General features: G+C 35.6%; 2 protein-coding genes across 3 annotated transcripts in view; one reads left to right on the top strand and one right to left on the bottom strand.

The window, feature by feature from the left end:
• The window catches only part of LOC110839474 (DEP domain-containing protein 1A), a 104,218-nt gene that overhangs the window by 37,071 nt on the left and 47,460 nt on the right, over nt 1-19,687 (top strand). The window lies entirely within an intron of this gene.
• On the bottom strand, nt 351-16,784 carry LOC110839472 (vitellogenin-2). The gene is made up of 20 exons (XM_022083679.2): nt 16,687-16,784; nt 16,000-16,023; nt 14,610-14,755; nt 14,297-14,437; nt 13,625-13,792; nt 13,236-13,457; nt 11,948-12,825; nt 11,167-11,335; nt 10,289-10,899; nt 9,617-9,833; nt 9,267-9,531; nt 8,366-8,618; nt 7,141-7,432; nt 6,313-6,544; nt 5,233-5,457; nt 3,925-4,094; nt 3,607-3,756; nt 3,046-3,517; nt 1,935-2,143; nt 351-1,526 (listed from the first exon to the last, which is right to left on the bottom strand). The coding sequence occupies exons 1-20, from the start codon at nt 16,718-16,720 to the stop codon at nt 513-515; spliced, it is 5,892 nt and encodes a 1,963-aa protein (XP_021939371.2). The 5' UTR covers nt 16,721-16,784; the 3' UTR covers nt 351-512.

The raw sequence follows: 19,687 nt of genomic DNA, 5'->3' as shown, positions 1-19,687 counted from the left end.
GTGTTTGGCTGTTATTGGTCTTTTTGGCTGTTTTCAAGCACTTAAATAAATGAATTGAATTGAATTTTTCGAGGCGAAAATTGTTACACTTCATCACATTCTGCAATAGTCTAATTTACTTAATTCATTTAAATTATTATTACAAATATACTAATGTATTTAGTAGCAATTTTATTTATGTATTAACGTTCATGCACACTAATGTATTTTTTTATATTGTGTTTGTTATTAACTTTATATATTTATTACTGTGTTCGTGTACTCATCTCTTGTGCTGTATCTGTAATTGGCCTTCTGACGTTTGATACAGCACACTGATAATAAATAATTTAATTTAATTAACACATTAATGCTCAAAGAAACATGTGGTATTCATAACCATTTATTATGCTCATAAATAAATTTCTTTACATACAATTTTGTAACATCATCAGTTTTGTTTAAAAAAAAAGTTTTGATCGCTGCGTATTTTAATCTGAAGACAAGAGTTTCTGGGATTTCGACATCATTTCTTAAGCTGTTGGACTTAAGGCACATTTAACTGCAACTTGAACAGAGATGTACGTGGATTCTTTCTGCTTGCTCAAATCAAGTCTGGCGCCCTTCTGAACCATCTTGGTGTAATGTTCAGCGTTGGCCTTCATTGACGTGCAGTAGAACGGTACGGACTTCTCCACCATGGCCGTCGTGTCGTATCCGGTACTGCACGTGGGCAGGGGACGTTTGCTGAAACAACTTTTATCGTTTTCTGTAACGATAACGGTCTTGTATGTGACGCTACTTCCGATGTGTTTCGGGTAATGACCGGGAATTCTGTTGTCGGGTTTGTTAGAATGCTTGGTCTTCATAAATTCGCTTGATTCAGAACTGGAGCTGGAGCTGGAGCTGGAGCTGGAACTTGAAGTGGAGTTGGACTCTGAAGACGAAGAGGACGACGATGAAGATGAAGAGGAAGATGAAGATGATGATGATGATGATGAGGAATCATTGGCAGTTTGAAAGGTGTCGAATCCTCTTTGGCGAGCAGTCTTCGACTGACGTTTAGGTACGGCGTCAACAAAGTAAACCTTTTCCTGGATACAAGTTTCTTCCTCTCCAAACTCCTTCATCTTCTTGATTGGGACTTGGCATGAATCGTCATCGATTGCGTAACTGGTTACAAAGTAATCTGGATCAGCCACAATGCAGTTCTTCGGCGTTTTGAAGTCAGTGACAGGTTCTCCGTCGAAAGTTCCGCACAGTCCTTTAACCTGGTCGCGGTACTCGTTGCTAACTTGGAGTAGGACGCGTACCCCATCGTAGATGATTACCAAGCTGTTGTTAGGGAACTTGAGATGCACTGATCCACCCGGCAGACCGTATACTTCAGCCATCAGCACGTCGTCTGAGTAAAGTTGCGTCGTACTGGATGACGTGAAGCGAACAGGGTTACCGTTCATTGCGAGTTCTACGACGGCGTCACCCCGGCCAGAACGGCTAACAGGACGCAGTTCAAAACTGGCGGAACTAAGTAACACCCGCAATTCCTGTTTCGTAAAAGAAAAATTAAATATTACGTTAAGAAATTTATTTAAAAGTAACCGTAAAGTTAGTTTAAATCAAATAGAAATATAAATACGTTTTGTGTCTTGTTATTTTTATATTTATTTAGTGTTCTGTCTGACGACAGGTCCATATGAACAGGATCCTTCCATCCTTTTCTCGGACTGGGACCTGTTCATATACGTTCTTGGCAGATGATCCAGAAGTGGTTTGCCATTGCCTTCTTCTGTGTGTGAATGGAGTAATTGTTGGGATGCCACGGAGGAAAACTCCGTGTTGCCTAGACCACGGCCTTGCCCAACACAAGTTATAAATTCGGGCACCGTCGGGAATCGAACCCGAGACCCCAGGATTACAATGCCAGCGTCCTGATAAGAATAATTAATACTCACCTTATTTCTACCAACTTCCTTCACTAGAACTGTCACTTGATCGAGTCTATTCAGGTACTCCTGGGGATGGCGAGAACTTCGTGTATGAGACGTAATTCCTCCAAGTTTCGGAACGAGCTTCATCATAACGTACCAGCAATCTCCAAGCTCGATGGGGTACGTTCTGTTATCAAACGTATTGGCCATTGTACTGTCAAGAACACACGTAGCTACGAAACAAAAGAATCTAACATGAACGCTGAATATTTACAAATTTAACATTCATAATTCAAAAAGTCTCGACAGTTCTGGAAATAAATTATCAAAACCTGATTTATGTATAATTTGAAATTGGTTTTAGATATTATGTACCGAGAAGTTTTATAAAATAATTTTTCCTCACTTATTAATATGATGATAAATTCGATAAAATGGTTTCGCCGAACGTTTACCAAAAGTTTGACTAATGAAAGCACGATTACTGTGGACTTAAAATCTCGTGTAGAATAGGTGGGATTTGAGGTTTTCACGGCGGTGTGTACGAAGGAGGCTTTCTTATGGGTTGTTTCGTCGTGTAGTCTGATACCACACTACACAGCGCTACAACTCAGAAGACTGCCATCTTCGTGGAGAATATTTTGTATTGGAAGATCAAACTCAGATGAATAATACTGAAACATGTTTTGAATGAATGGGTTTGGTTGAACTTACTAACTATTGGGTAAGTTGCAGGGTTTTTAAAATGACGTTAATGAATTTTTTAGAACAATTTTGTGAGTCATTTACTATTGTACATATTGTGCAAGAGGAAGACTGAAAATTAAAAATCAATAAACGCAATGCACAAAAATGTACAATAGTTTTTAAAAATGTATGAATTGATAAGCCTGATGATGATGTGGTAAACATCGAAACATGTCGTCGAAATCAAAAGCGCTGTGATAGATGTAATATTATACGACACAGAAAAGCGCCATAAAATATAACATAAGGCAATTTATATTGTAAATGTTATAAATAATTTTAAACAACGTTATTTTAAAACAAGTTTTGTGTATAGACTGGAAAAATAAATATATGTATTGATATAACACAAACATGACGCAATTAAGATATAAATTCATAAACTTACGTTTATAGTAGAGTGGAAGGGCGTGTTTCCCAAGTCGATCAATGGTTGTGCTCTGTGGATTGATGTTGAGGAGAGTTTTCGTAAGTTGGTTCAAGAAAACGTTAGAGAAATTGACGTTCAATATTGGTGTTTCCATGGTTACATTTAAGGCAGTACTTTGTTCATTTACGTTAACAACAATATCTATACTGTCTTCTTGTGGATTTTGTGGATAGATATCTTCCGTGACGTAAGGATATAGCAAATGACGAACTGTGCTGTACAGTTTCGTGTATGTTTCGTTCTTAAAAGTTTCAAGTACGCCTTCTGATGTAATTTCAAAGTGATATTGATCAAGATTGTTAGCCAACTCAGTGACATTTCGACAGGCCGGTAGCAAATAATTCTTTTTAGTCATCTGTGACTCGCATAACTTGGCCATTGGGCTATCGGCAATAGATTTCTTACGCCTCTCCGTCTGTTCCATCTCGCCCTGAAACGTAAGTGAACAGGTTACAGTTTTCGGTGAAATACAAGTCCAGATTTTTTTTGTGCTGAAGTAAATAATATAAATTAACATACCTTTAATAGTATTGTACCTCCGTCTTTGCATGTTTTGCCAATACTCAGCATAGCTCGCACTGAGGAATTAGGATCGAATTTCAGGGCTTCGTGGAAGTTGATTTTTGGTACTTGAGGCATCGAAATGTTTGAAGCTAAGCATATCTGAAACTAAATTATTAACGAAATGACGTGTTTGTTTATTTACTTCGGATTGTAGTGATTTTAAGTTCATTCCAGTTTATTCTTAAATACAAAAAAAAATATCCCTGTAAATTATATTTATAAAGCTGACAAGACAAAATTAATAAAATCTGTGGGATATGAAGCCCATGTTACCTGCTGCTTGTCTGGGAGATCTGGATATTGAGCTGGTTGAGTCTTGAGAAAGACTAGAAGACTTTTATTTCCGTTAACTACTGACGAAGCAGCAGCCACCGTTAACACAAACTCTGCGTTTGTTTCTCCCTCGAATCTCACACCGAGGTCAATAACAGCAGAAGTAGCATCTGAAGAGGAAGTTAATTATGTGTTTTGAGTAAAACTCGTTTTGTCGGAAGCGATAGATTGAAATGAAATAACTCCTGAACTTCACGTATGAGCCGCGATAGCTCAGTCAGTATAGTGACTAGCTACGGGCTGGACGACCGGGGTTAGATCCCCGACGGGGACAAAGGATTTTTCCTCTAGCCTCTTCGTCCAGACCGGCTCTGGGGCCCACCCAGCCTCCTCTACAATGGGTACCGGGGTCCTTTCCCGGGGGTAAAGCCGGCCGGGGCGTGATGCTGACCACTCACCCCCCATCTAGTACCGAGGTCAAGGAAGAGAGGAGCTATACCTCCACTCACCCCAAGCGCCTACATGGCGTATAGTGGGACAAACTTTACTTTACTTACTGAACTTCACTCTCCGGGCAGGTTATATTTTTGGGAAACTGTCTTCGATAGATCAAGACACAGAGATAATGTTACATTTTAGATTGTGTTACCGAGGACCGAACTCAGACCTATGAGTCCAAGTTGTTTCAACCACGGAAATACATTTACTGTACCATGAAAGAACAGTTCAGATTGATACTGAAATTAGCCTGTCATTTGTTTCAATATTTACTTCAAGCGAGAGGTATTGATTATTAAAAAAAAAACATGATGTAGTAATTTTAAAGTATATTACTTAGTTTCAAGTTAATAATTCCAGGTATGCTCCTATATTAAAATTGAAAATAATTTGCAATTAGCCCTTCGAAGCCGATGCTCGTCTAAATAATATTTAAGAATTTAGACCGTACCGAAAAGAGAACACAACACTTCACCATTACAAAGATCAAATGGTTAACCCGGTGTAAGGAAATAATCGATGTACTTTGTGGTTGTGAAAATCTGATGTAATTATGTAAATAATAAAATTTAAGTCGTATTTAGCTTAAAGTCGATAGGAGAGCAGAAATTATACTAAAATTTTACATACATATATAAATATTTACATGCGGAAATATTTTAGACCAGAATTTTTAATTACTCTAGAACGAATTACAGCAGATATTGGGTAAATTTACGTAGTTTTACTAGAAATTCTACGAGCATTCTCAATGCTTATATTTATAATGTTATGTGCAAGACAGTCCTGTAAAGAAATATAATAACTTACTTCCGGCAGCAGAAGCAGATCTTGAAAGAAATTCCTTTCGCCGATGAGGACAGTCAGGTGATGTCCTCCAATCCGGATCTGCGGGGTTGTTGAAATCAGATTCATCTTCTAAGTTGCTTCGCCTATGTTTCATCGGCGGACTTCGTGACATTCGACCCTTAACCTTCTTTGACTTAGGTAATTTATCTTCATCTTCAAAATCAGCTTCAACTTCGTTGTTGTTACCTGAACAACAATTAAGTCATAGTGTCATGGATGTAAATCATTTGCTTTTAAGCGTTCACGGAGTTTTCCTCCGGGGACTTCCCCGGTTTCTCCGTGGCATCCCAACAATTACTCCACTCACACACAGAAGAAGGCAATGGCAAACCACTTCTGGATCATCTGCCAAGAACGTATATGAACAGGTCCCAGTCCGAGAAAAGGATGGAAGGATCCTGTTCATATGGACCTGTCGTCAGACACAACACTACAAAAAAATTATATCATGAAGCCCAGATAACCCTTGAATTACCAATAAAGATCCAGTCATGCTCAGGTCTTTACACGTGAATCTATATTCTGATTCTATGGGCTAATTAAAAAAGAGATTAGTTGCAATTAATAACGATTTAAAAGAAAAACTCAGCCCATAGAAACTTGTACATAGTCTATGAGACTGTCTTGTAATTTGATCTATTTGTGAGATAGTATAGTTGAGTCATATTGTGATATTAATTAAAATAATTATTATATTTGTTTACCGTCAAATCACAATAAAATAGTAAGATAAGATAATTAAAATATAAATAAATATACTGAGAAAGATGATAAAATTATAAAAATTGTAAAAAACTATAAATAATTTTAATTTGAGTTTAAAAGTTTATAATTTACACCTGATGACGGTTTGATAAAACCGAAACATGTTGTGAATGTTCCGATGTAAATCGAATGCTCGATATGGAACATAAGATTATATTTTAATAATTTTAATTATATTATCTTACTATTTTATTGTGATTTGACGGTAAACAAATATAATAATTATTTTGATCTATTTGGTTAAACAAAATGTTGAAATTTAAATTAAATTCTTACCGTAAACTGCAGATATTTTAACAACGTCAGCAGTGCTGAGTTCTGTATCGTATACGAGGGCAACATTATTATAAAAGATTGCTCGCCTCGCCCAACCGAAGTAAAATCTAGCTTTGGCGTCCGGAATTGCGTTAAACATGTTAAGTGGCGTGCTCATGTCTGGAAATTCTTGATCTGTTTCTGATTGCAAACGGAAAATAAGTCCAGTCTTCTGTCCAATGAGCTTCTCGAACTGAAAAGTTAAAAAAAAAAATAATAAATATATATTTATTTTCACAGTCTATACAAAAACGTTGTAATTAAATGATGTTGTTAAAATTATATAATATTAAAACATTATGTAGTATAAAATATTATATTTTGGCGCTTTTTATCGTAAATACGATTTTTATACTACATAATGTTTTAATATTATATAATTTTAACAACATCATTTAATTACAACGTTTGTGTATAGACTGTGAAAACAAATACATATTTAATCAACACAAACATGACGCATTTAAGCTACAAAATAATAATAAGTTCATCGTAATACGTTTAAAGGCACCGGAACGTCTCAGACGCTGTCTTTAAAATTAAGGATGTGATAAATAAAATTAATAAATATTTTCGGATTATGACTCTCCTAATATTTTGTTCTTGAAACGAATAATAAAATTAAAAATAATATAAAAGTTTTTTTTTGTTTACGAAAATAGATATCAGACTTTCAACGCTGTGGGTTACGGTTTTAAGTCTCCGGTAAATGCCGTCATTATGAACGTTGTTATCTACCGACAGTTTACGTGGCACCGAAGAACCCAGATGAACATCAACTTTCCTCACCTGCCTGGTTGGTCCCAAGAGAATTGGTTTAGTTCGACTGTCTTCCATTACGGGGATAATATTAAGGGTGTCGTGTATACTCGTATAGGGCTGCATCCTTGATTGCATTACTGTTACGCTCTCGTCACTTGTCGGCTTGAGAGTTAGGCTGAAATTGTTCTTTCGTAGATCCACGTCAATCTTAACTTCCAGCGGGATATTGTATAAGACGGCGTTGTCCAAACCAGCGATGTACTGAGTATTGTCAAATGGAGTGAGGAAACCAATCTTGCTCTCGTGTTTGAAGTGATACCTAAAAATATATAAATGTATTCACATAACCGGATATAGGCGACTCTCATTATATATGCGGGGTTTGCGTTCCCGAAAATATCCGCGTGTATCAAAGACGCGTAAAACGGGAAACGTATGAATGACCGTGAATGTTCTGAGTGATGGGCTATGAGAAATATTAATTTGTAGTCTCCTGAATCAAAATGGTGGCGTGGGAGTCAGTGAAACTTTACCTTCTGAGGTGACCGTGGATAGGATACTGATGCTACTTGTTATTAAAATAAATACGCAGTAAGGTGCATGTTTAGCATTCAGATACAGAAATAAATACTTTTTCATAACTATTCTTATTTTTAAAAAAAAAATTAAATTATATAATGTAAAAAGTTCTGATTTCAAATCCAAATATTTCGTTTATAAGAATCGTTCGGAATTAAATGAATATTATCGGACCGGTTTCGTTGTAAAATTATCCGAAATCTATCCAAAGATAATAAATATATAAAAGGTTTAAAATATCAACCGGTTTAAATTTCCCTTCAGCGTCGACTTGGCCCCCATACATTTGAAATTTCTCCTGTATGATCTCCAAATTGTTTGATTCGGTATTTTCTACCATATCGTGTAAGTTTTTCATAAACAGCTTAGATAATTCTTTTTATAAAAAAAATAAAATAAATAAATTTGGGCACTTTAAAACAAAGTTACAAAAATTAATTTAGTACGTTTACTAAGTGTGACAAAAGAATGTGTTAATAAATGTAACTAATATATTTAAATTATGTTCAGTGTTAGAACAAAAATATTTGATTCCCAACTCGTCCAGGACGCGTTTTTTGGTGTAATTCGAAGGACGTGAAGCTAATCATATATTTAATGTACTACCATCTTGGAGTGGAAGTATAAGAACAAATCTTATTTGCCTTTACATAATATAGATGCTTGTACTCACGTAAACTGCAAGTTTGTTGTGACGTTCAGAGTTTCAGGGATCACAACCATTTTGTCCGATCCCTGCGACAGATCTGGTTGTGAGCGGAGACTTGTTTCGGCTGCAATCTTTACGATCGTCGGTACCTCAAGTGTGAAAACAAAAGGTAAACCCATCGCGTTTGGGAAACCAAGATTCAAAGTATATCTGTCGTGGATTTTTGTGTAGTTGAACTTCCATGGATGTTTATACATCTGTGCTATCCTTTTCACAACTGAAAAAAAAACAGGACACAGACCAGTGATTTTCACTGATGACAAACTGAATACATGTTCCCTACACTGTGGCACCCCTGTTACATTGCCTATCTTTTAAATTATCTCAAGAAATAGTTGACAGTCCTGAAACGATATTCGAAATAAACTGGAAAAATCTAAAAAAAATTAATCTCAAATTTATATTAGGATGATTAATTTTCTGTGACACCCTCGAAAAATGTTTACGACACCACTGTCAAAGAGATACAACAATCCATAAGATATCTTGTGTCGTTGAGTCTACGAACGTCTATTGAAAATCCTCTAAATTATATCACAAAATGTTTTAAGTGTCTGGCGATCGTATTTGCTTTTATGCCAATGGAATTTTAAGCATGTTCATCTTGTTTTCATGCAGTTGATCTAGACTTAAGTAGTGAAATTTAATGTTCTCATCGCCCTGATAAGCACCCATGAAACTTCGGTAAAATTCTACGACAAGAACCCAGAATACATTCATATTCAGTCTGTATAAACGTTTGTCAGATGTCAGAATGTGACCTTATACGCTTTATGAACTGTTGGGACGTCTTAGCGTTGTATCGCGTTAATAAATTCCTTATAACAGAGGATATCCAAATTACAAAAAAAATAAAAAATCTTACACTTAGGAACATTCTCCACTGTGCTGTCATCAAATGGCAAAAACCTCCGACCTCCTGCTAAGTTAAAGAGGATGCTTCCTTCTATTTGTTCCATGTTCCCCTTTAAAATTCCCAGGAGATTATCAAGTTCCTCGTCGGTCCAGTTAGGGCCTGATTTTTTGTGTGTTGGTTTCTTGTCTGAAGGTCTCCAGTGCTCGGTCCATTCTCCAAATTGATCTTTCATGAGATTTAGAGTGTCTCTGACGCTAGATAACATTGATACGATCTGTAACGAAACAAAGAAATGAAAATCGATGTTCCATTCGTGACAAATTCATAACAGAAAACTTTGATTAGGTATTTCTACTCACGTTTAATTGCTCAGTTGTGTCACCACCTATACTAGTGAAGAGTTTAAAGAATAAGGCTTTAGGGAAAACGCTGTCCTTGCTTCCAATGTAACTGAAGACATCCTCGTACCCAATTTTCACGTTCTCCATTTTGAAACTTGTCATAAGATTTGTAGAGTATGAAAGATCCATTTCTTGAGGCGTCAGGAGATTTGTAGCTGCCTCTGAATTTTTAGCCCTGTGAATACGAAGACTAAAAGTTGCATTTAAGAAATTATATTTAAGTTTATATAATTTTTATACACCTGAAGATAGTTCATTTGGAACTGAAACATGTCGTGTGAAAAGTGAATGTTCTAATGTAAATCGAACATTTCGATAGAGAACATCATTTTAATATATTTTAAATATTTAAATGTTAATTATAGTAATATTTTAATATTTAATAGGAATTTTATTGTGATTAGACTGACAAGATTTAAACAAATATATATTTATCACAATATGACGCAACTTTATCATCTCATGAATACGAAGACATTAACATCAAATTTCAAATTTATTACTAACTTCATTTTAAAGTGTTTTTTTTTAAAAATAGGACAAGACACGGATAATTGATGGAATGTAGTTTTCAAGGTCATTAAAAGAAAATTGTACTACGTGTTAAATGCAGAGAAAGTTCGTGCTTACATTGGTAGCGTAAAGGTTTCTTGAAGGTTTGCAGCAGATTTTATAGCGGATTGGACAGCTGAGACGACATCTTTGCTGGTATCCATGTCGGTATATTCGGCTATTCTCTGGAGTATAAATGATGATGGTTTTGTTTCCATCAATAGGGATAAAGCTGCTATACGAATTTCATTATTTTCCCCGATGTTCTCGAAGAGTTTGAGTAAGACTGAACTGGCGATATCGGGATATGCGTTAGCCAGTTTCTTCAAAGACGAGACCATGAGAAGTCTCTGGTAGCTAGACACATTTATCCGACCTTCCAGACAAGGTTCGAAGTAAAGGAGACTCATAGGATGACCCAAATTTCCAAGCGCACGTGTGTATAATTGGATTTTTTGACTGTTTCCCTCTTCTATGGCCTTCCGGAATTCGTTGCCCAAATATGGGATGTATTTCTCTATCAAGGGAGGAAATTCCTTAGGAACCATGCGACCGAAAGTGTACACTGGGTATCGTAAGTTTGCACTTCGGTTGTTGACGGCAACCTCATGTAGAACTTCTGAGAAAGTAAGTACTGCTGTGCAATTAAGGTACATCTGCTGTTTAGTCCTCTGATCTGTGACCAACTCCTGAAAACAACGAAAATTAAGTAACATTTAACTACCTCACGGCGGTGAGTACAAAGACGGCTGTGTTCTTGGATTGTAGCACCGTGTAGTCTGATAGAAGTTTACCGACGTTACAGAGGTCTTTGCTGCCTCCTTCATCAGGACGATGCGTCATGATGATGACAGTAAGGATCTTTGGGGCGATCTTTAAAAGTCTACCACACTACAACCCAGAAGACAGCCATCTTAGTAAGTAAGTGATCGTAATTAATATCCTATAATACTTACGAATAATAGATCGATATAATCGGGAGTAGGAGTACGGACTGCGAGAGTCAAAACTGCGACAACCTCAGCTGCTTCTTCTCCTCGTATAAGGCCCCTACGGATGAAGTCAGTGATGGCTGAAAGGGCTGGGATGGTTCCGGCTTGCGCAACGGAATCGCGGAAGGATTCCCTGTAAAGAATTATAAAATTATTTTAAAAAGAGCTTTGTATTTGCTACATGCACAGTGCGTGTCATATGGTCTTCATAAACGGAGATAAAAAAATAGTTGGTATAGTGATTGGTTACGGACTGGGCGACCGGGGTTCGATCCCCGACGGGGACAGAGGATTTTTTTTCTCTAGCCTCTGGGGCCCACCCAGCCTCCTCTACAATGGGTACCGGGGTCCTTTCCAGGGGGTAAAGCCGGCCGGGGCGTGATGCTGAACACTGACTGCCATCTAGTGCCGAGGTCAAGAATGAGTAGGAGCTATACCACCTCTCCCCCCAAGCGCCTACATGGCGTATAGTGGGACAGATTTAAGAATATTGGAATTTATAATCTTTAAGTAAAGACATTAATATTAGCGAATGGTTTAGAGTAGAGTGTGGAAATAAATGTCGAAAAGAAATTGTTCACGTTATAAAGCAAAATAGTAAGAGAACTTCAGATTTTGAATGTAATTTTTCAGTTACTATTTCTACAATTTGAAATTTGTGTTATCTATTGATATTACTGAATAAAATTGATATACAGTGGTATCCTATTTTTTTTAAAATTAAATTTAACGTAAATGTACTCACCAAGCTGTAATTTTGATGTTGTCGCCGCGATCTGGGTTCTTTGGAACCCGGAACTGGAGGGCGTTTGTGACTTCCGCTATTTGGTTACGGTCCATAGTGCGAATAATTCTTGCCATGATGGTAAATCTAGCGAGGGTGTTTTCATCGATTAAAGAACCGGGATTTTCTAAGTCACTGCCAATTTTGGTGGCAAGTTTGACTACGGTTTTAACGACGTCAATTTTTTTGGAAATACCAATTTTATTTCCTTGAATCCCCACAAAGAATGGGAGAAATGGTATGTCGGGTGCAGAATCGGTCGCTGGTCGTGGCTGCTCGTCGTTTTCCTCACTACTGCTACTGCTGCTGCTATTTGAGGATTCTTCTCTAGACCCCAATGATCTTCTGTATCTTCCAAAGCGATCGTTTGACGAGTCATTAGTATCCCCGTCTTTATTATTATTTTTATTTTTGGATAAATTAACTTTCTTCGGATTAGTGGATTTTCTTCGTTCCTTGTCTTCTTCACTGCTACTGCTACTGCTACTGCTACTGCTACTACTACTGCTACTGCTACTGCTACTGCTACTGCTACTGCTACTGATGTCGTTATTTTCTAGGTAAAACGCCCGATTATTCTTGTCTCTGGCAAGTGGATTGTCGCCGTTCGGATTGTTGTAACGATAGACAAGATCTCCGACACTTCGAGCGCTTTCGACAGGTGCTATTTTCTGTGCCTTCGTAATCGACTCCAACGTGACGTTGACTCGACTTACAGACATGCCTTTCTGGTTGTTGTATACCTCAGGACTCAGAAGGACCTTGTTGGTAGTCACGGAGGACTGGATGATGAATTTATTAAGACTACCTGAGATCACTACGCGACTCATTGAAGAACGCTGAAAATTATAAAATAGTCACAGTGTAATTAAATATGTAGTAAGTTTATGTTGTAATATATTAATTTTTCGCTTATCAAATGACGAAATTAATTTCGGTCAACGATTTAATGGCTGTTAAAATAGTTCTCAGACAACTGTTAATAAACTTTGGAAAACCGAAGGTCATCTGAATATTATTTTAGAGTTCAGTCCGTACCGCGAAGAAAACACAAGTCTTCGCTATTACAGACTTTAATTTGTCTATGTTCTTTAATGAAATAGTCACTGTATGTTGTGAGAATTATAAGAAATGTCTAAAATTGAAATGAAAAGTTGCTGTTCGTTGAAGTAGACGTTTATTAAAGGATTAATTTCTATGTGATTGGCTGACTACATAGAATGCGTAAATAACAGAAAGTATTGCTTACGGTCAAGAAGTCACCTATGTTTCCTCCAGGCTGAGAGTTCGCAAAACCGTCAAATCCAAAATGGAAAATTCTTTGATTGCAGTTGGAGAAGTTCTGAGACTTGATAATCTGAATAAGTGGTTCATCGTCGATCAATGGTGCTAGTTCCGGCCGAGCGTTTATAATCGTTGTTGGCAGAGGGGATATGTCGTATAGAACTTCGCATTCTCCGGTTACCACGCTCTGTGAATAGAAATGTGTCCAATATTTAGTTCTGAATTACGATTATGTTAAGTTAGATCTGATATTGACGTGTTAATTTCAAGTTACGCTAATGTTAAATACATATAACGTAGTCCTTATACACAGACACTTTTACAGGGTGTTCACAACTCTAATTCTTCACTAACCTCTATTACGTGGAATTGTGCGCTCTTGGAGTCAGGCCCTGGAACATTATTCTGACGATGTTTGACGACGTCCACTGCGTGAGTGTTAAGCTGTAGCTCACTCAAAATACCCTTCAGCATGTTAGCTTCCACCTCTGTGGTTTGCCCAGAGACGAAAATTTCTTTTACCTAACATAAAAATGTCATATTTAATTATGCATTTGTATCCTTGATATTTATCTTGATAAACCTCCTTGGGTAAGTGGTGTGATTTATACCAAGATGGTGACTGTAGTTAAATATTAACTCTCCCGTTATATTAATGCATATTACAAAACATTATAATTGTTAAAAAATTGTAATTGAGTTTTAAATTTAATATAATTTTACACCTGATGATGGTTTAATAAAACCGAAACATGTTGTAACTGTTCCAATTGTAAATCGATTATTCGATATGGAACAAAGAATGATATTTTAATTATTTTAATTAACTTATTTTCAATACATTGTGATTTGACGGAATAACCAAATAATTTAATTTTAAAACATTATATACTATTATAGATTATACCAAGATCTAAAATTATAATTTGCAAACGTAGTCTGGTCAAAATTATAAATTAAACAAATTTTGTTTTAAATTATTTCATTATTTCTCTGACATATACGCTATTTAATTTAAAAACTTACTAATCCATTAGAATTCAGCTTGATTTCAAAAGGGTTGTTTTTTAAGGGCAGTTGCTTCCATAAGAGAAGGCGTGCATCAATCTCTTCCTTCCATCCTGCAGGAAGTATCGAATGTACTTTCACGTATTCCGGACTTACAAGCTGAAACAACAAATGAAATTTAATGCTGATATGTTTAGCTGAGTTTTAAGGTCGGACGTCACAATTATTATTTTTTTAAAAAAATGTTGTTTACATGAAATACACTTTTAAGTCGCTAGATTATTTATTTCAGAATAAATTAATTCGTCATTATGGTAAGAGTTTTACTAACCTGTGCCCTCAGGAGGTTCTGTGACTGTGGTTCAAGAGCCAGCTGTGCTCTGACCAAGATTCCAGTGTATTGGTTTCCGACTTGATGAAGAGCTGTCAACGTACGGCCATTAACGTTGTACAAGTAACGTTTGTGATTCTCCCATGCTAGACATAATATCACGGTTTAATGAAGTGAGCGAAAAAGTATAGACACACATCAGTTGAACCGCCTTTTAAAGCAAACGGAGAGTTTTTATTACACTCCTTAACAAAAATTATCACCCACTCTAGTGAACGTTTTTAATTTCCCTTTTCAGCTAAAAGCTCCCAGTTCAGTGATTCTCTAAAGGTTTGTGATAGCAACTGATTTATTATAGGAACACATATTTTACGTTACATATTGGCAATTGTCTGGTGTATACTTGAAAAATACAACGTTTCGGGCGTTTATTTTACGTCTATCTTCAGGTGATTTGGTCACTTTATAGGCCTACTGACAGACTTGTAAACTTTCTAAGATTTGAGATTTTATCGGTGGTGAGTCTGAAGATGGCTGTCTTCTGGGTTGTTGCACCGTGCAGTCTGGTAGAAGTTTACCGACGTTTCAGAGGTCCTTGCAAAGACCACCTCTACAAGACTACACGACGCAATAACCCAGAAGACAGCCTTCTTCAGGGTTGTCACCTCCTTACTCTTTGTGATAGATGTTGGAATCGAACCCAGGATCTTTTTAATACAAGGTTAGGACGTTAATGGTTTAAAATATCTCAGGTTCGATCCCGATCTGTTACTGAATGAATTAGAAAAAGTGATAATAAAGATAACTGTTACTAAACTAGTCACCTAGTCTAACTATCGCACGTGGAAAGTTCATCTCAGACAAGGGACGAGGTATAACGTAATGAGATTATTATTCCAGTTCAGAATTAAGTTCTGAAATCCTCCCAGACGCATGGGAAGACTCTACCCCCATCGCAAGGCCTCTAATGATACATTAAATGTCTTCGATCCTATGATCTGTGTTGGAGGATCTTGGACTCTTCTAGCTCTGGGGTCATACGCGCCTGAAACAACGCGAGGATTGTGACGAACACAGCACGTGTTAATTCAGGGTAAATAATCAGACAACTTTAACAGTTCTAAATTTACTTCGCTTACGTGGCGTATATTTATTTATACATTTACCTATTCCGTATTTAATTATATATTCAGTAATTTATTTATGGTTTATTTAATGAAACAGTCAGTAGTTGTGCTTAAAGTATACGGTTGCTCGGTGAATTTCAAGGAATATGAGACGAAGACTAGTTTCATTCTAAGTTATTATGATTTTACATTTCACTGTCTCACAGATGTTTAAATGATGATCGATTCTCGTTGTATGAAAATGTCGATTAGTCGTAACTTACCTGGCAAAGCAGCAGTTGTCCATACTGGAGGGGAAAAAACATAAAGAAAAAAATGCGTCGTTAGAAGCAGCATATTTCGTCACATGTTAAAATGTTATTTTCAAAAACATCGAGGAAAATTTTAGAATTGACCAGAATATTTTTTGTTGTATTTTAATCTGTTAAGATTTCTTGAAAATTAAAATTACTTTAGAGATTCTGAGACAACAAATTGTATTCTTTCTAAGCCTATCAAAGAACTAAGCGTTTTTATAAGTTTTTCTAACCATTTAATTTTCAATAAGTTATTTGTAACTTCAAATATATATTACATGTTATATTATATGTTACATCGAGATAACGATGAATGGCGCAGAATATTAATATTAATTTTAAATTTTAACATCAACAATTTAAAAGTTTGTATATAGACTTGAATAATAAATATATATTTGAATTTTAAAACACAAACATGACGCATCTAAACTATAAACTTATTTGTAACTGTTCTAAAAGCTCCGAGAACGATGCTGTACATTGCTGAATGTTTATGTAGCTATAGATAATTGAAAAATTTCATATTTTAAATTGAAAGTCCCACATTCAAATTTCATTCATTAGATTCTATCGAAATCACACTTTAAAACCAATACTTTTGAAATCGTAATATTCAGGGCTACCAGCAAGAATTCTTGAGTACCAGCTTACCGAGGAGAAGACAGATAGCAGCTTTCGACCACATGTTTCTAGGGCGATGGTGGACACTGCTGTGGCACAGAGTTCGTTCAGAGATAATTTTATAACCATCGTGACCACTCAGTAAGCGACACGAGCCCCTGACGAAGCTGGGTCAACAGGGGTCAGATTGCCCTCAGCAGAATCTGTGCAACTATATCACGATAAAAATTACTCGATCAGCAAGAAATATCGTTCTTTCTTGTTAAAGACACGTGCTTATCGCATTTACACCTAGAAAGCTAAGTATCACATTCGTATCTTATAGTAACTTGGCGACTGAGCTATAAATACGTATTTGCCTCTATGTTTCATGACGATAACTAATTCAAGATTGATGCTAGGTATATGAAGTTTTGTGTTTTGATGCATAATAAATATAGGCACTTATTAAATTTATATCAAACAGATCTTCTTAACTTGAGAATTAAAAATATTCCTTCTTTACTTAGCTGTAAGTTCTGGAAGCTTAACTCGAGCGTAGAAACTGTACTAATTTAAATTATGAACAAAGATTTATGTAACTAATTTTATCTATATCCTTGCAAACATATTAATTTAAACGAAAGCGAACATTTTAAGTATGATTTGAGGTTTTCACGGTGGTGAGCCGTGTAATATGGTAGCAGTTTACCAACGTTTATCGTCGCCCTGATGATAGAGGCAGCAGTGACCAATAGTGTGACAAAAATATCTTAATTTTATAGATATCAGTATGAGATGATAATGTTGCGTCATATTGTGTTGAATATATACTTGTTCAATTTTATCAGTCTAATCACAATAAAATATTATTATTAAATATTAAAATATTACAATTAACATTTAAATATTTAAATATATTAAATTAAATTAATATATTTAAATATTTAAATGTTAATTGTAATATTTTAATATTTAATAATAATATTTTATTGTGATTAGACTGATAAAATTGAACAAGTAGATATCAGTATGTTTAATTAGATTTCTTGTCATAATACCATGACCTGTGAACATGGAATTTGAAGTAAAATGTACGTGTTTTAGTGTTTTCCTTCAAAGTATGGGTTTAGATGTGCAGTTACTTTAGCAGGTTAATGTTCACATATATATTTATTATTCAAGTCATATACACAAACTTTTAAATTATTGATGTTAAAATTTAAAATTTAAAATTGAGAATATCAATTTAAAGTTAGCTTTAATGACGATATCTTGTGTATATAAAATTTAATCGTAAACAAATATAACACGTCCAAGGGTATCCATTTGTTTAGGCAACCATTCTCACAAAACTTTAAGGATCATAAAAGAGTTACGTTGCTTTGTACACTAAAAACATTGGAGGATATGAATTTTACAATCATATATTAGTATAGTTTTATATACAAATTCATAGTGTTGGTTTTTATTATATGTTTACAGTCTTTATAAAAGTCATACCAGTTCATACTTTTCAATGTAAATATAACATTTATGCGATTAGTTAGTGATTGGTAATTGAAAATTCATTAAAAATCTAAACGTCGGTAAATATTAATATCCATCGCGGCCTGTCTCTGAGATACCGAAGTTGCACATCACACACCAAATGCAGCGTAATCATTAGTAATTTAATTGTGGGCTGGAATAAATGATAAAATAAATCTGTCTCGGTACACGCCAAAAATACGCTTGGGGGAGGGGTGATATAGCGCCTGCTTATTCTTAGGTGTAAGTGGTCAGCGTCACGTTCCGGCCACGTTTTACCCCCGAAGAAGGGACTTACGGTACTCACTGGAAAGGAGGCTGGGTGGACCCTAGAGATAGTCTGAGAATGAATGATTTGACAACTATGAAATCTGATTGATTGGTATAGTTAATTACCGATTTTCTAAAATGCAAGTCACATGCACGGTGCAATGTTTCAACAGGCTGTCACGTTCTGCCTACATATTTTATTGTAAGTTTCCAAGCTCTTAATATTGTGTAAACTCGACAAGAAAGTGCATTTGCCTACATCCAGTTCAGCTGATAATGAGTTCCTTGTAACAGCTGATGCGTATGATTTAGGTTAAGATATACTATCGCCTTCTTGAAGGTCAATTTCATGCAGATTTAACATATCAGACATTTTTTTTTCCTTTCTTGATGATTAGTGAACCAAGGGGCATAAACCTACAATGTAAGCATAATATGAGTAATGATGAGTACTCTGAGGTGAAGGTTCAAAGGGGAAAGGGGAAACAAGGATACTCAAGTGTCATCACGAAGGCCCAATCCGGAACACGACACTTCCTTGTAGAAAACTGCATTCTTTCTTCCTTTATTTCTATATACACAATTAAATTTACTACCTAAATTCTTGGATAATTTTCCCAAATTCCATTAATATACAGGGTGAGTCAAAAGTGTGTTTACAAACGTTGTGTACGTATTCCTGTGTCAAAATTTTTTTTAAAAATATTTTTTTTCTTATTTTTTATCCTAGAACACGCACACATAATTTTGACTCACGCTGTATAAACACTTTTCTGAAATTAAACACAATTCAATTTAGCCTAAGACAGTATACAAGTTATTACTAACCCAGGTGTACATCTAAGACCACTGAGCATTGCTTATTATTCTGGTTTAGGGATTGTCAATTTCCTTTCGTATGATATTGAGAAAAATATACATAGAAATGTAAACATGTCTGGATCATTGATTTTGCAGAAATGTAATGGAACATGTTTTCTGATGCACTTTATACTACTATTTGTTTCATTTGTGGAGAGTTTCGAATACTATTACAAATTGCATATGATTATATGTAGTAACAAAGTCTGACGAAGAAATTGCACGTAGAGGTTTCACGAACTTGTTATTTGTTATTAGTTTCTAGGCGATCAAAGTTCATTTGTTTTTTGGGGGTCTGGAATATTTTGTGTATTTTGGTCTGCATGTGTTACGAAGTTTTTATTTCGGTTTAAGTTTCTTACAGCTTGTTTCGCTTTTTGTCCATGTTCTT

This window comes from Zootermopsis nevadensis, unplaced genomic scaffold, assembly GCF_977971745.1.
Source record: "Zootermopsis nevadensis isolate Lab colony 2312 unplaced genomic scaffold, Znev_1.0 Znev_ptg000023l, whole genome shotgun sequence".
NCBI lineage: Eukaryota > Metazoa > Arthropoda > Insecta > Blattodea > Termopsidae > Zootermopsis > Zootermopsis nevadensis.
Note: the sequence above shows the minus strand (reverse complement) of the source record. Positions and strands in the feature narration are given on the sequence as shown.

What these genes read in the sequence shown, in the direction of transcription:
- LOC110839472 (XM_022083679.2), bottom strand. Translation starts at nt 16,720, where the DNA reads ATGTGGTCGAAAGCTGCTATCTGTCTTCTCCTCG. An exon ending in TCTTGGGACCAACCAGGCAG is followed by an intron (nt 6,545 to 7,140) that starts GTGAGGAAAGTT and finishes TTAACTTTTCAG; the next exon opens with TTCGAGAAGCTCATTGGACA. An exon ending in GAGGTACAATACTATTAAAG is followed by an intron (nt 3,518 to 3,606) that starts GTATGTTAATTT and finishes CTTACGTTTCAG; the next exon opens with GGCGAGATGGAACAGACGGA.